The following is a 15,498-nucleotide window of genomic DNA, read 5'->3' on the forward strand; positions in this document are numbered from 1 at the left end:
TTTTATCCTATTACAGGTAAATCTGATGACTTGTGTACTATGATATTAAATAGTTGGTATAATTACATGATTAATTTCAGACAAAAATTATGAACAAATAAATTCCTTTAATTTGTAAATTAGAATAGTTTAAACCATTCAGATGTATAAATCAGTTTTCCATTTTAACTTTATAAATATGTTTTGAAATATTATTGCCCTTAGTGAAACTTGTTCTTTATGAAAATAATGTGTACTACATGTAATCCACAGGAACCATACTGGAATGAAAACTGATAGAAAAGAGTATAAAATATTCTAGCAGATTTAGAAAATTAAGTATAGTGTAAATAAGTAACATTAAAAGAGATTTCAATCAGTAAATTGTATTCTTTAAAGTGAAAATGTTGATAGAATTTTAATTTTGCATTAATATTTTTAATACATTGTTTCACTCAAACATCAGTAAAATATTTTAATCAATTGAAAGGACCATGAGGCTTCTGCTAAAAGCGGGAAGAGTAGTGCTCAAATTAAGGCCACAGTTTTATGCAATATACTTGTACTGGTTTGGGTTTTCTTTATCTCTTTCCATGTAGTCTCTGTCAATTAAGGATTCTATTCTCTTCTTCAGATCACTAGGCTAAAAAACAAAGTAAATTATTAGGATTAATAAGAATATGTTACAGTATTGATCCACTTATTCTCCCCATAAATACACAAATTATCATATTTTACCTAGATAGTTTTCAGGGAACAATAAATTTCTTCAGTAAAATAATTACTATCATTTAAAACTAGAACTACACAGGACAATAGGTAAATATGAATAAAATTTAATTAACACATAAACAAAAGAAAAACATATCTGAGCTGTATTTTAGGGAAAAAGTCATATTGGTTATTTAGGATAAATCAAACTATAATTTTTTTAATTAATTTTACAGACAATGTGCTGACAAGTCAACTTGAAGTATCTAACAATTATTACGGAAAAAATCTCTTTTTAAAAGATCTATTTTTCTAAAGTACAATTTTGCCAAAAATATGTTAAATAGTGTGTTATATTCTATTTTAGAGTATTTGGAATATTTTAGATTATTTTAAATATGTCTTTTTTTTCTTCTTACCTTTTAAAATTATATTTATGATTTCTGCTTACAAAATTGATGCAATTTAAAAATTTAAAACACAGCACGGTATATAACACAAAAAAAGGTACAGAAATCATGTATTCAGTCATACTGATATCCACATAAGATATACACATATTTTGATCCATGTAATAGATACTTTATATACTTACTCTTTGATTTTAAAGTACTCAAAGCTACTGGATTTTTGGTAGGTTTGCTTACCTTTACTGTAAATTTTAGCTGGTTGTATAATTCTGACAGAAGTACACTGTGGCTAAGTGTTTTCCTTATTTTCATAATTTGAACAATTGCGGCATCAATCTGATATTGTCGGTCCTGGAAAACTCTCTCTGTGGTGATGGTTTGTTCCTCTATCTAATGAAAATAATTAAGGTAAAATGAAAATACATAAAATTTCAAAAATACATAAGCTATATGCAATTTGGAGTTTTAAAGGATCAAATTCTTGTAGAAATAAAAAGTAGCGCAAGAAATAAAAAGTAACCCACTTCTGCTGTAAGGAAATCTTTTATATATTATCCATTTTGGTAATCAAAGTTTGTATTACATGTTCCTCCATTTTCAGTCACTCTATTTTCAATTGGAAGAACTAACAGGAAAATACGTAGCCATGATTTGAATTTTCCAGTTCTGTTTAGTTAATTATGTACTTTCTTTGGCCCTGACTAGTTTCATGATAGCATCTTTAAATGTGATATCAAAGGTACAAAATAAATCTTGAACACACTACAAGTATTCCATTGCTAATCTATTCTATTTATTCAAACTAAAGCTGTATGATTTTTACTGTACTTCACATACAAGCATTTATTTTCAGAAACTTCTCTCATTTTAACTCTGGTTGTTATAAGAGAATTTGTAGGATAGCTCATTTAAAATTGCATGCCTACATTTTAAAAACCATTCTAAATTCTAACTTTAAACATTTTTCATCCTTTCTTCTATCCTAAACAGTCAAGAGTAAATCTTCCAAGTCACCTGATTTTCCAGTTAGGAAACTATCTTCCTCACTGCCTCCTAGGTTCCAAATTCCAAATAAAGCCCCAACATATTTAGAGTGGCTTAGTTTGGATTTCTCAGTTTATCTGTATTTCTCACTACTTCATGTTTTGTGTGAGCTTTCATCAGTATTATTCCTTAAATGCTCATTACACCCCCTATTTTTCCAGATTATCTCAACCTTTATGTTTCCAGTAAAGCTTTAAATATATTTCTACCCCTAATAATAAAAAAAAAAAACCCTTCACTTAACCTCATCTTAGTCAGGTAAATGTTTTTAATTGAGATGAAAGTCACAAAACAATTAATGTACAAGATGATGGCATCTGACATATTTACAGTGTTGTGCAACCACCATTAATCCCCAGTTTCAAAACATATTCACCATCCCAGAAAACATCCTGTACCTGTTAAGTAGTCACTCTCATTCCCCATTCCCCCACACCAGTAACTTGCTTTATCTATGGATTTGCCTACTGCTCGCATATCGTATGAAAGAAATCATACAATTTGTGATCTTTTATGTCTGGTTTCTTTCATTTATGTGTAATATTTTCATATGAATAATGTTGTCAAGATTCATTTGCACTGAAACATGTATTAGCACTTTATTACTTTTTATAAATGAATAATATTCCTTTATATGTATGTACTACATTTCTTTATACATGAATTGAATAACCTAGAAGAAACAGATACACTTCAGGATATACACAATCTACAAATTACATCATGAATAGAAAATACAAACAAAAAATATGTAAGTAGTATGAATCAGTAATCAAAATCCTCAAAGAAAAGCCCAGGACAAATTGATTTTACTGGCAAATTCCACCAAATAAAGAAAAGTTAACACCAGTCCTTTTCAAAGTCTTTTAAAAACTAAAGAAAACGGAACATGCCCAAATTCACTTTCTGAGTCTACATTATATTGACACTGTAGTCTGATAAGAACACTACAAGAAAAGAAAACTAGAGGACAATATTTTTGATGAATACCTATGCAGAAATTCAAAATAAAATACTAGCAAACCCAATTCAGCAACATGTGAAAAAGGATATTCACTATGGTCCAGTGGGACTCAGCCCTGGGATCAAGGACAGTTAGAGAGACAAATCAATAAATGTGATACATTACATTAATATAATGAAAAAAAAACCTATATCATCATTACAGTAAGATGCAGACAAAAGCTTGTGACAAAATTAAATATCCGTTCATGATAAAAACTCTTAACAAATTAGTTATAAAAGATACTATAACATGACAATGCCATGTATGACAAGCACGCCACTTACATTATACTCAATAGTGAGTCTGATAGCTTTTCCTCTGAGATAAGGAAAATCAAATGCCAGCTCTCACCACCCTTAGTTAACCCAGGAGTGGAAGTTGTAGCTACAGCAATCACACAAGTAAAATAAAATGCATCCGAAGAAAGAAATAAAATTATCTTTACTTGCAGATGATATTATGTAATAGTGACAAAATCCTAAAGACAATCAAAATACTGCTGGAACTAATAAATAAATTAAGCAAAATTTAAGAATATAAAATTAGTGCAGGCATATTTCATTTTATTGGACTTCACTTTACTGCATCTCACAGACATTGCATTTTTTACAATCTCAAGATTCATGTGTGGAGCAAGTCACCTGGTGCCATTTTTTTCCAACAACATTTTCTCACTTCATGTCTGTGTCACATTTTGGTAATTCTCACAATATTTCTAACTTTTTCAGTATAATTTTACTTGTTATGGAGAAAGTGGTCAGTGATTTTTTTAAGAAAATTCCTTATTTTTGCACATTTTAAAGCTTACTTTCCATTTACAACTATTACAAAATATTGGCTATATTCCCTGTGTTATACAGTACATCCTTGAGCCTATTTTACACCCAGTAGTTTTGTACTTCCCTATCCACCTACCCTATAGTGCCCCTTCTGTCTTCCCTCTTCCCACTGGTAATCACTAGTAGTTTGTTCTCTGTGAGTCTTACTTTTGGGTTATATTCATTAGTTTGTTATATTTCTTAGATTCCACATACAAGTGATAAATTTAGTAGTTGTCTTTCCCAGCCTGGTGTATTTCTCTAAGCATAGTGCTTTGCAAATCCAACCATGTCACTGCAAATAGCAAAATTTCATTTTTTACGGGTGGGTAGTACTCTATTGTGTGTGTGTGTGTGTGTGTGTGTGCACGCGCGCACGCATGCACGTGCACCTCTGTGTGTCACAACTTCTTTATACAGCCATCTGTTAATGCACACTCAGGTTGACTCCATGTCTTGCATATTGTAAACAGTGCTGCTATGAACACTGGGGTGTATGTATCTTTTTGAATTAGTGTTTTTGTGGTTTTTTAATATATACCCAGAAGTGAAATTGCTAGGTCATATGGTAGTTCTATTTTTAGTTTATTGAAAAACTTCCATACTGTTTTCCACAGTGGCTGCACCAATCCACATTCCCACCAACACTGTACAAGTGTTCCCTTTTCTCCACATTCTCACCAACATTAGTTGTTTGTGTTCTTTTTGATGATAGCTCTTCGGACAGGAATGAGGTGGTATCTTATTGTAGTTCTGATTTGCATTTCTCTGATGATTAGCGATGTTGAACATCTTTTTCATGCGTTTGCTTGACCCTCTGCATTTCCTCTTTGGAAAAATGTCTACTCAGTTCTTACTCCTTTTTCAAACTGGGTTACTTGTATGTTAAGAATGTGAGTTGTTTATATACATTGAATAGTAACACCTTATCGGTCATGTAATTTGCAAATATTTTCTCCCATTCATTAGGCTGTCTTTTCATTTTTTTCAGTGGTTTCCATTGCTCTGCAAAAGTTTTAAAATTTAACAGGTCCCATTTGCTGATTTTTGCTTTTGATACTTTTACTTTAGATGGACACAAAAACATATTGCCTACTATTGTCTCCAGCTTTATTGTATCCAATCTTACATCTAAGTCATTAATCCATTTTGAGTTCATTTTTGCATACAGTGTTAGAAAATGTTCTAATTTCAGTCTTTTAAAGGTAGCTCTCCGGTTTCTCAAGCACTACTTATTGAAGAGACTGTCTTTCCTGCATTGTATATTGTTGCCTCCTCTGTCGTAGATTAATTGATCATAATTGTCTGGGTTGGCTTCCATGCTTTCTATTCTATTCCATTGCTTTTTGTGTCTGTTTCTGTGCCACTACCACACTGTTTTGGTTACTGTAGCTTTGTAGTATGGTCTGAAGTCTGGGAGCGTGATTCCTCCAGCATTGTTCTTTCTCAGTATTGTTTTGGTTATGGAGGGTCTTTTGTGCATCTATATAAATTTTACCATTTCTTGTTCTAGTTCTTTGAAAAATTCCATTGGTACTTTGATAGAGATTCATTAAATCTGTAGATTGCTTTGGGCAGTATGGTCATTTTAACACTACAGATTCTCCATAAATCAGATACAGTGTATCTCTTTTGCATCATCTTCAATTTCTTTCGGTCTTTTGCCTCCTTAGGCAGGTTTATTCCTAGGTATTTTACTCTTTTTAATGTGATGGTAAATGGGATTTTTTTCTGTAGTTTTTATTTCTGATACTTCTTTATTAGTGTATAGAAATGCAACTAATTTCTGTATATTAATGTTGTGTCCTCCAACTTCACTGAATTCATTATGATGAATCCTAGCAGTTTTCTAGTAGTGTCTTTAGGATTTCCTATGTACAGTATTATGTCATCTACAGTGACAGTCTGACTTCTTCCTTTCCAATTTAGATTTTTTTTTAATTTTTCTTTCTGATCACTGTGGCAAGGACTTCCAAAAATATGTTGAACAAAAGTGGTGAGAGTGTCCAATTTTGTCTTATTCCTGATCTTAGAGAAAATGTTCTTTACCATTGAGTATGATGTTAGCTGTGGTTTTATCATATGTGGCCTTTATTATTTTGAGATATATTCCCTCTATGCCCATGTTCTTTAGAATTTTTACCATAAATGGATGGTAAATTTTATCAAAAGCATTTTCTGCATCCATTGAGACAATCATATGGTATTTATTTCTCAATATGTTAATGTGGTGTATCACACTGATTGATTTGTGGATACTGAAATATCTTCTCATTCCTTAAATAAATCACACTTGATCCTTTTAATATATTGTTGGATTTGCTATATTTGCTAGTATTTTGCTGAGGGTTTTTTGCATGTGAATTCATCAGTGATGTTAGCCTGCAAATTTCTTTGATTTGTGATAACTCTGCCTAGTTTTGATATGTCTATGATCTTTGATGTTACTATTGCAAAAAGATTACTACTCACTGAAGGGTCAGATGATGGTTAGCATTTTTTAGCAATAAAGTATTTTTGAATTAGGGTACATACATTTGATTTTTTTAGACAATCCTATTCCAAACTAAACTACAGTATAATGTAAATATAGCTTTCACACGCACTGGGAAACCAAAAAACATAGTGTGATTTGCTTTATTCTGATATTCACTTTATGATGATGGTCTGGAATTAAAACATCAGTGTCTCTGAGGCACGCCTGTATATAAAAAATAATTTTATCGTTCTACACTAACATTTCATACCTAAAATGAAATATAGGAAACAATCTCCTTTAGTGTTGGCATCAAAGATGAACTATTGGGAGGAACACCAAGATGGAGGAGTAGAAGGATGACCTTAGCTCACCCTCTCCCATAAATATACCAAGAGAGACATCCACAGACCCACTCAGAACACTCACTGAAGTTTGACAGAACACTGCCTATTTCAAAAAAACAAAATTCCTCACAAAATCTGGTAGGAGAAAAAAAAAAGAAAAAGAAATAGGAAATTAGTGCAGGACATTTACCATTGGGAGGGAGTGGCAAAGGAGGAATAGCACTGTTACACTGGGATGCAGCCTTCTCCAACAGAGACATCAGTGGGGAAGGAGAGGGAACCTCTGAGGTTCCAAGGAGTGTATAACATCCTCTTAACTGAGAAACTGGCACAAAAGTTCCCTGCGATCCTCAGCCCTAGACGCTAGCTAATGGGGAGGGGGTCCCCATGAAAAAAAGAGCCACACTGCTGGTGTGCACTGGTGGGATAGGTGCAACATAACTAGGCAATAGCCACTGTCTCCAGAGGCCTGTGACATCACTGGTCCCTTCTCCTGAGAAGAGAAGCATGGCTCAGCCACTAAATTTGGTGGTGCCTGGCTCCCAGGCAGTTGGGGCTGAACCCTGAATCGGTACCCAGGGGCTCTGCAACTTCATAGGTGATACTGAGATTTGTTTACAGCCCCAGGCAGAGGGGAACAATTTGCAACCCAGATGCCTTTGTTGACTCAAGCCTCTAAGACAAATGAGCAAGGAGCAGATTCCTGGAACACAGCAGGGGCCATTGCAGGTGCAGTTTTCAGTGGACCTGCCAACCATATGTAGATATGGTACTGGGGATGGTGCTAATCCAACAGCATGCCACTATCCAGGTGACTAATCCAGATGTCACTGGATCTGTACTGGTAGCTCTTAGGGCAGAGAACCTGGGGGACATGAGAGCAGAGCACTGACAGTCCCATGGCTGAGGTGGGAATGAGGCACTGTCAACAAAGAGTACTTGTACCACTCCCACCCTGTCTACCATGCACCACAGCTCAGAAACCGATCTGGAAGCCTCCATTACAACAAAAGGGAAATAGAACTAGCCCTGGTCAGGGCTGTGACAACCACAGGAAAAAAAAGGAGGCCCTTCTCAACAACCAGCACAGACTCTGATCACAACACTGCAACACTGACAGTCAAAGGGATAACAGCCAACACAGACAGAAGAAAGACGTGGCAACCATCCATACTAAAAACAGACCTTGTGACAAAGTTATTAGGGGTGCAGGGTCTACACAGGAACATATTCTCTTAAAAAAAAAAAACCCTTTCAAAAACACAAGTTGATAACTGATACTCCTAGATAAATTAACCCAGAGAGATATAAGTAAAATGAAGCAACAGAGGAACAACTCTCACTTAAAAGAACAGGAGAAATCACCTGAAAGAATAATCACTGAAATAGACCTCAAGAGCCTACTAGATCATGATTTCAAAAAGGGGATGATAAAAGCACTGAAGGAAATATGAGACACAATGAACAGACAGAGATTACTTTAAAAAGGAAATTAAAAATATAAAGAGGAGCCTATTAAAAACAGAAGACTCAACGGTTGAGATAAAAGTGGAGCTAAAGACAGTCTAAAGCAGACTACATAATACAGAGGAACAAATAAGTGACTTAAACACAGGATAGCAGAAGTCACCCATTTAGTACAGCAGACATAAAAGCAAGTAAAACACAAATGAAAGCAATATAAGGGAACTATGAGATAATATACAACATGCCAAACTATGCATAATAAGGGTCCCAGAGGAGAAGAAAGAGCAAAGGGGATTGAAAATGTACTTGAAGAAATCATGCCTGAAAACTTCCCAAACCTAAAGAAGGTAACAGATATTCAAGTACAGGGAAGTACAGAGGGTCCCAAGCAAGAAGCCAAACAGAACTACTCCCGAGATACATTATAATCAAGATGGCCAAAATTAAAGATAAAGAAATGATTCTAAAGGCAGCAGCAAGAGAAAAACAACGAGTTAGTTATAAGGGAACCCCATAAGGCTTTTGGCTGATTTCTCTAGAAGAACACTTCTGCAGGGCAGGAGGGAATGGCAAGATATATGTACAGTCCTGAAAGAAAAAGCTGCAACCTAGGATACTTTATCTGGCAAGATTACCCTTTAGAGTAGAAGGGTAGATAAAGAATTTCACACACAAGCAAAAACTAAAAGAATTCAGCAATTCTAAACCTATGCTAAAAGAAACATTAAAAGGTCTACTTTAAATAAAAAACTAGGAGGATGCTACAGAAATTGCATAACTGGAAATGCAATAACTACAATGAGTTGCAAGAAAATAAACATGATGATGTTAAAAATAAAGGGGGGGCATCAAAATAATAAAAGGTGGGATAGGAAAGAGAAAGAAAATATAGATTTTTTTCTCTATTGCTTTCTTTTTATGATTCTTCTTTTTTCCTCATTCTTTTTAGAATGTGTGTGAGCCTTTATGACTACCAGTCTACAGCAAACATATGTAGCAAGGGGTTAACATACTTGAAAAACAGGGTAACTACAAATCAAAAGCATACGACAGAGTCACAAAAACCAAAAAAAAAAAAAAAAAAAAGAAACCAAACTAAAAGAAAAGAAAATTATCAAACCAAAAAGGAAAAACAAAAAGGAAAAGGAACAAAGAAGAAATACCAAATCAACTGGAAAGCAAATTTCAAAATGGCAATAAACATATATCTATCAATAATTTCTATAAATGTCAATGGGCTAAAAGCTCCAATCAAAAGACACAGAGTGGCAGTTTGCTTAATAAAACAAAAGGCTACAATATGCTGCATACAAGAGACCCACCTTAGAGTGAAGGACACACAGAGATTGAAAGTGAGTGGATATAAAAAGATATTTCATGCAAATGGAAATGACAAGAAAGTAGGAGTAGCAATACTCGTATTAGACAAAACAAGATTTTAAAACCAAGGCCATAAAGAAAGATAAAAAAGACAGTACATTAATGATCAAAGAAACAATACAAGATTAGGATATTACACTCGTTAACATATATGCACCCAATATAGGACCACCTAAATATATAAAACAAATACTAACAGACATAAAGGGAGACATTGATGGGATACAAAATTAGGAGACTTTAACATCTAATTAACATCACTGCACAGATCTTCCAGACAGAAAATCAATAAGGCAACAGAGACACTAAATGACACAACAGAACAATTGGACTTGGACATTATATTTTTAGGACATTATATCCCCTCAAAACAGAATACACATGCTTTTCAAGTGCACATGGAACATTCTCTAGGCTAGATCATGTACTCAGGCACAAAAGAAGCCTCAACTAATTTAAGAGGATAGAAATTATCATTTCAAGTATCTTCTCTGATCACAATGGCATAAAACTAGAAATCAACCACTGAAAAACAAATGAGAAAAAAAAAAGAACAAAACAGCATGGAGATGAACCAACATGCTACTTAAAATCCAATGGGTCAATGATGAAATCAAGTAAGAAATTAAAAAAGAGCTGGAGACAAATGACAATGAAAAGCACAAGCACACAAAATCTATGAGATGCAGCAAAAGCAGTCCTAAGAGGGAAGATCATAGCTGCACAGGCCTTACTAAAAAAAGGGCAACAATCTCAAATAAACAACTGAACCTACCAGCTAAAAGAGTTAGAAAAAGAAGAGCAAACAGAACAACGTCAGCAGAAAGGAACGAAATAATAAAGATCACGGAGGAAAGAAAACAGAGATTCAAAAAAAAAATGGAAAAAATGAATCAAACCAAGAGCTGGTGTTTTGAAAGTGTAAACAAAATCGACAAATCTTTGGCCAGGCTCACTAAGAAGAGAGAAAACACAAATAAATAAAATAAGAAAGGAAAATGGGAGAAATTACAACCAGTACCACAGAAATAAAAATTAATTACAAGAGAATATAGGAACAACTATTTGGAAGCAAACTGGGCAACCTAGGAGAAATGGACAAGCTTCTGGAAACAGAGAGTCCAGCAAGACGGAATCAAGAAGAAACAGACCACGTAAACAGATAACCTGAAATGAAACAGAATCAGGAATAAAAAGTCTCCCTGCAGACAAAAGTGCAGGACCAGATGGCTTCACTGGGGAAGAATACACCAAACATACAAAGAACTCACACCATTTCTTCTCAAACTCTTCCAAAACACTGAAAAGGAGGGAGCACTCCCAAACTCATTCTGTGAGGCCACCGTCACCCTGATACCACAACCAGGCAAAGACACTACCAAAAAGACCATTGCAGGCCAATATCACTGATGAATACAGAAGCAGAAATCCTCAACAAAATATCAGCAAACAGAATGCAACAGCACATAAAAAAAGATCATATAATATCATCAAATTGGATTCAACCCAGGGACACAGGGTGGTTCAAAATATGCAAATCAATCAGCGTGATACACCACATCAACAACAGAAAGAGCAAAGAGCACATGATCATCTCAATAGATGCAGAAAAAGCATTTGATAAAATTAAACACCCATTTTTGAGAAAAACTCTCACCAAAGTGAGAGTAGAGCATATGAGGGAGCATATCTCAACATAATAGAAGCTATTTATGAGAAACCTACAGCCAGCATAGTACTCAATGGTGAAAAACTGAAAGCCTTCCCACTAAAATCTGGAATAAGACAAGGCTGCCACTCTCCACTTCTATTCAGCACTGTCTTGGAAGTCCTAGCCACAGAAGTTAGGCAAGAAAAAAGAATAAAATTTATCTAGATTGGAAACAAAGAGGTAAAATTTGTCAATATATGCAGATGACATGAGACCATACATAGAAAACCCTAAGAGCTCCACACAAAAACTGCTAGAGCTGATAAAAGAATTCTGCAAGGTAGGAGGACACAATATTAACATACATAAAAATAAGTTGCATTTCTTTGTACCAATGATGAAATATCAGGAAAAGAAAGTAAACAAATAACCCCTTTTAAAATTGCATCCAAAACAATAAAATACTTAGGAACAAATCTGACCAAAGAGGTGAAAGACTTACACATGGAGAACTACAAAACACTGATTAAGGCAATTAAAGAAGAGTTAAAGAAATGGAAAGATATCCCATGTTTTTGATCGGCAAAATCAATATTTTTTAAATGGAAATACCATCCAAGACAGTCTACAGATTTAATATGTTCCCTACCAAATTAATCAGGACATTTCACACAGAACTAAATAAAGAATCTTAAAATTTATATGGAATCACCAAAGACCCAGAATTGCCAAAACAAAACTGAAGAAAATGAACAAAGCTGGAAGAATAACCCTCCCAAACTTCAGACAACACTAATCAAAACAGGATGGTATTGGCATGATCCAATGACATATGCAACAATATGGAAAAGAACAGACAGCCCAAAAATAAACCCACAGGCCAATGGTGAATTAGTATTAGACAAAGTAGGCAAGAATATACAATGGAGAAAAGACAGTCTCTTCAGCATGTAGTGTTGGGAAAACTGGACAGCAGCAAGTAAATCAGTGAAATTAGAACACTTCATCACTTCACGCACAAATATAAACTCAAAATGACTTAAAGAGTTAAATATAAGACAAGACACTGTAAACCTCCTAGAAGAAAATGCAAGCAAAACATTCTCTGACATAAATGTTCTCCTAGGGCAGTCTACCCAAGCAAAAGAAATAAAAGCAAAAATAAAAAAATGAGACCTAATTAAAATTCTAAGCTTTTGAACAGTAAAGGAAACCATAAATGAAACAAAAAGACAGCCTAAAGAATGGGAGAAAATATTTGAAAATGATGAAACTGACAAAGGATTGATCTCCAGAATACATAAATAGCTCATGAAACATAATAACAAAAAAGCAAACAACCCAATCCAAAAATGGTCAGATTTAAACAAGCATTTCTCCAATAATGACACATGAATAATTAATTGACACATGAATAATTAATTGGCACATGAAAAGATGCTCAATATCACTAATTATTGGAGAAGTGCAAATCAAACTACAATGAGATTATCAACTCATGTCAGAGTGGCCATCACTTAAAAGTCCATGAACGATACGGCAGCATTATTTACAACAGCCAAGATGTGGAAACAACCCAAATGTCCATCAATAGATGAATGGCTAAAGAAGATGTGGTACATATGTATGATGGAATACTACTCAGCCATAAAAACGAATAAAATATCACCATTTGTAGCAATATGGATGTACCTGAAGATTGTCATTCTAAGTGAAGTGTGCTGGAAGAGAGAGAAAAATGCCATATGACATCATATATATGAGGAATCTAAAAAATAGTAACAATAATAATAAGGACACAAATGAACTAATTATTTATAACTAAGATGACTGATTTCTTGAATATGTGCAAGCATATTTGACTGTCCTTTATGATTGGATTACTGCATTCTGTTGATTCTTATTTTGTAGCTGGCTTTATTTCTTTGATAACCATGTAAGTTTAAAAAGCTTAAGCTCTAAACTGTTTTTGAAACAATGATCAGAACACATATGTAAACAAAAAAAACATGTGCAGTGTACAGTATATATGTATTTACATGCAATATAATACGTATGTACAGTTGAACCTAAAAATTCTACCTAATAAAAGAGAAAAAGAAAAAAAAAAGAAAAAAATTTTTAAAAAGTCCATGAATGATAAATGCTGGAGAGGGTGTGGAGAAAAGGGAACCCTCTTACACTGCTGGTGGGAATGTAGTTTGGTGTAGACACTACAGAAAACAGTATGGAGATGCCTTCAAAAAACTAAAACTAGACTTACAATATGATCCAGCAATCCCATCTGTATATCCAGAGAAAACCCTAATGTGAAAAGATACATGCACCCCAATGTTCATAGCAGCAGTATTTACAATAGCCAAGATATGGAAGCAACCAAAATGTCCATCAATAGATGACTGGATAAAGAATGTGGTTTATTTATACAATGGAATACCACTCTGCTGTAAAAATTAATAAAATAATGCCATTTGCAGCAACATGGATGGACCTAGAGATCATTATTCTAAGTGAAGTGAGCCAGAAGGAGAGAGAAAAATACCATATGATATCACTCATATGTGGAATAAAAAAGAGGACACTAATGAACTCATCTACAAAACAGAAACAGACTCACAGACAGAGTAAACAATGTGATGGTTACTAGGGGAAAGGGAGTGGGAAGCAATAAATTTGGGAGTTTCAGATGTGCAAATGTTAGCCATTGTATATAAAAATAGATTTTAAAAAGCAAATTTCCTCTGTATAGCATAGGGAAGTATATTTAATATCTTGTAATAATCTTTAGTAAAAAAGAATGTGAAAGTGAATATTTGTATGTATATCCATGACTGGGACACTGTGCTATATACCAGAAACTGATGCATTATAACTCACTATACTTCAAAAAAAAGACAAAGTATTACAAATAGATTTAATCAAGTAAAACATGTGTACAAAAGTATAAGATTTTAAACAAATAAACTGAAAAGGAGACAAATGGAAAATGTCTCATGTTCACGAATCAGAAAAATTGCTAAAATGTCCACCACAACCAAACCATCTACATAGTCAAAGCAGCCCTACCAAAATTCTAGTGGAGTACTTCAGAGAAATAGAAAAAACAATCCATAAAACTGCATAGATCCTGAAAAGACCCCAAATAACCAAAGAAAATAAAGAGAATAAAGAACAAAGCAACAGCCATCACACATCCTATTTCAAAGAATACCACAAAACTATGGTAATAAAAGCACTGTGGTACTGGCCTAAAAAGAGAAGCAGACAGAGAAAGCAGAATTAAGAACCTAGATAAACACTGACATGTATGGCCAACTAATATTTCACAAGGGATCCAACAACACACAATGGGGAAAAAAAGTGTCTTTCATAAATAATGTAGGGAAAATTAAATAATCACATAAGCTAAATGAAACAGGACCTCTATCTCACAACACTCAAAAAAATTAGCTTGAAATGGATTAAAGACTTAAATTTAAGATCTAAAACTGTAAGATTCCTAGATAAAAATACTGGGAAGACACTCCTTGGTATTGGTCTTGGTGATATTTTTTTTGGATATGAAGGCAAAAGATCAAGAAACAGAAAGTATGGCCAAGATGGCAGAGCAGAAAACCCTGAGCTCACCTGCTCCCACAGGAGCCCCCAAATTACAACTATTTCAAAGAAAATATCTCTGAAAATGACCTGAAGACCAGGTCATTGATGATCTTCTGCCCTAAAAGTTATAAAGAAGAAATCACAATGGGAGAGCAGGAGGGAAGGAAATACAGTATGGTCAAGACCCATATCCCCAGGTAGGCAACCCATAAAGTGGAGGATAAAAACAATTGTAAAGGTTCTCTCCAAAAAGCAGGGGGTCAGAGCCACACATTGTGCTCCCCAACGCAGCAGTCCTGTACCAGGATGGTGAGTGTCCCAGAATGTCTGGCATTGAAGGCCAGCAGGGCTTGCCTGTGGGTGCTGGAAGGCCATAGGAAACAGAAACTCTGTTCTTAAAAGGCATGTGCAAAAGTACACATGCTCAAAGTCCCAGAATAAAGGCAGTAATCTGAAAGAAGCCTGATTCAGACCCATTTGCTGACCTTGGAGAAACTCCTGAAGAGGTAGAAGGCAACTGGGGCACCCCCTAAGCACACAGGGATGAGAATATTGGTGTTGGCAAACACAACTTTGGAGTCCTCCCTTTAGCCTATTAGCACTGTGGGT

The 15,498-nt window shown here is 34.5% G+C and overlaps 1 protein-coding gene across 1 annotated transcript in view; it reads right to left on the bottom strand.

The window, feature by feature from the left end:
• Positions 1–526: 526 nt before the first annotated feature.
• The window catches only part of LOC135320346 (cullin-4B-like), a 75,299-nt gene continuing 60,327 nt past the window's right edge, over positions 527–15,498 (bottom strand). The window contains exons 11-12 of the mRNA XM_064483435.1: positions 1,338–1,490; positions 527–622 (exon numbers count right to left, since the gene is read on the bottom strand). Coding sequence (XP_064339505.1) covers positions 527–622; positions 1,338–1,490 — 249 coding nt within the window. The remainder of the gene's footprint in view (positions 623–1,337; positions 1,491–15,498) is intronic.

The sequence above is a fragment of the Camelus dromedarius genome, chromosome Y (assembly GCF_036321535.1).
Source record: "Camelus dromedarius isolate mCamDro1 chromosome Y, mCamDro1.pat, whole genome shotgun sequence".
Classification (NCBI taxonomy): domain Eukaryota; kingdom Metazoa; phylum Chordata; class Mammalia; order Artiodactyla; family Camelidae; genus Camelus; species Camelus dromedarius.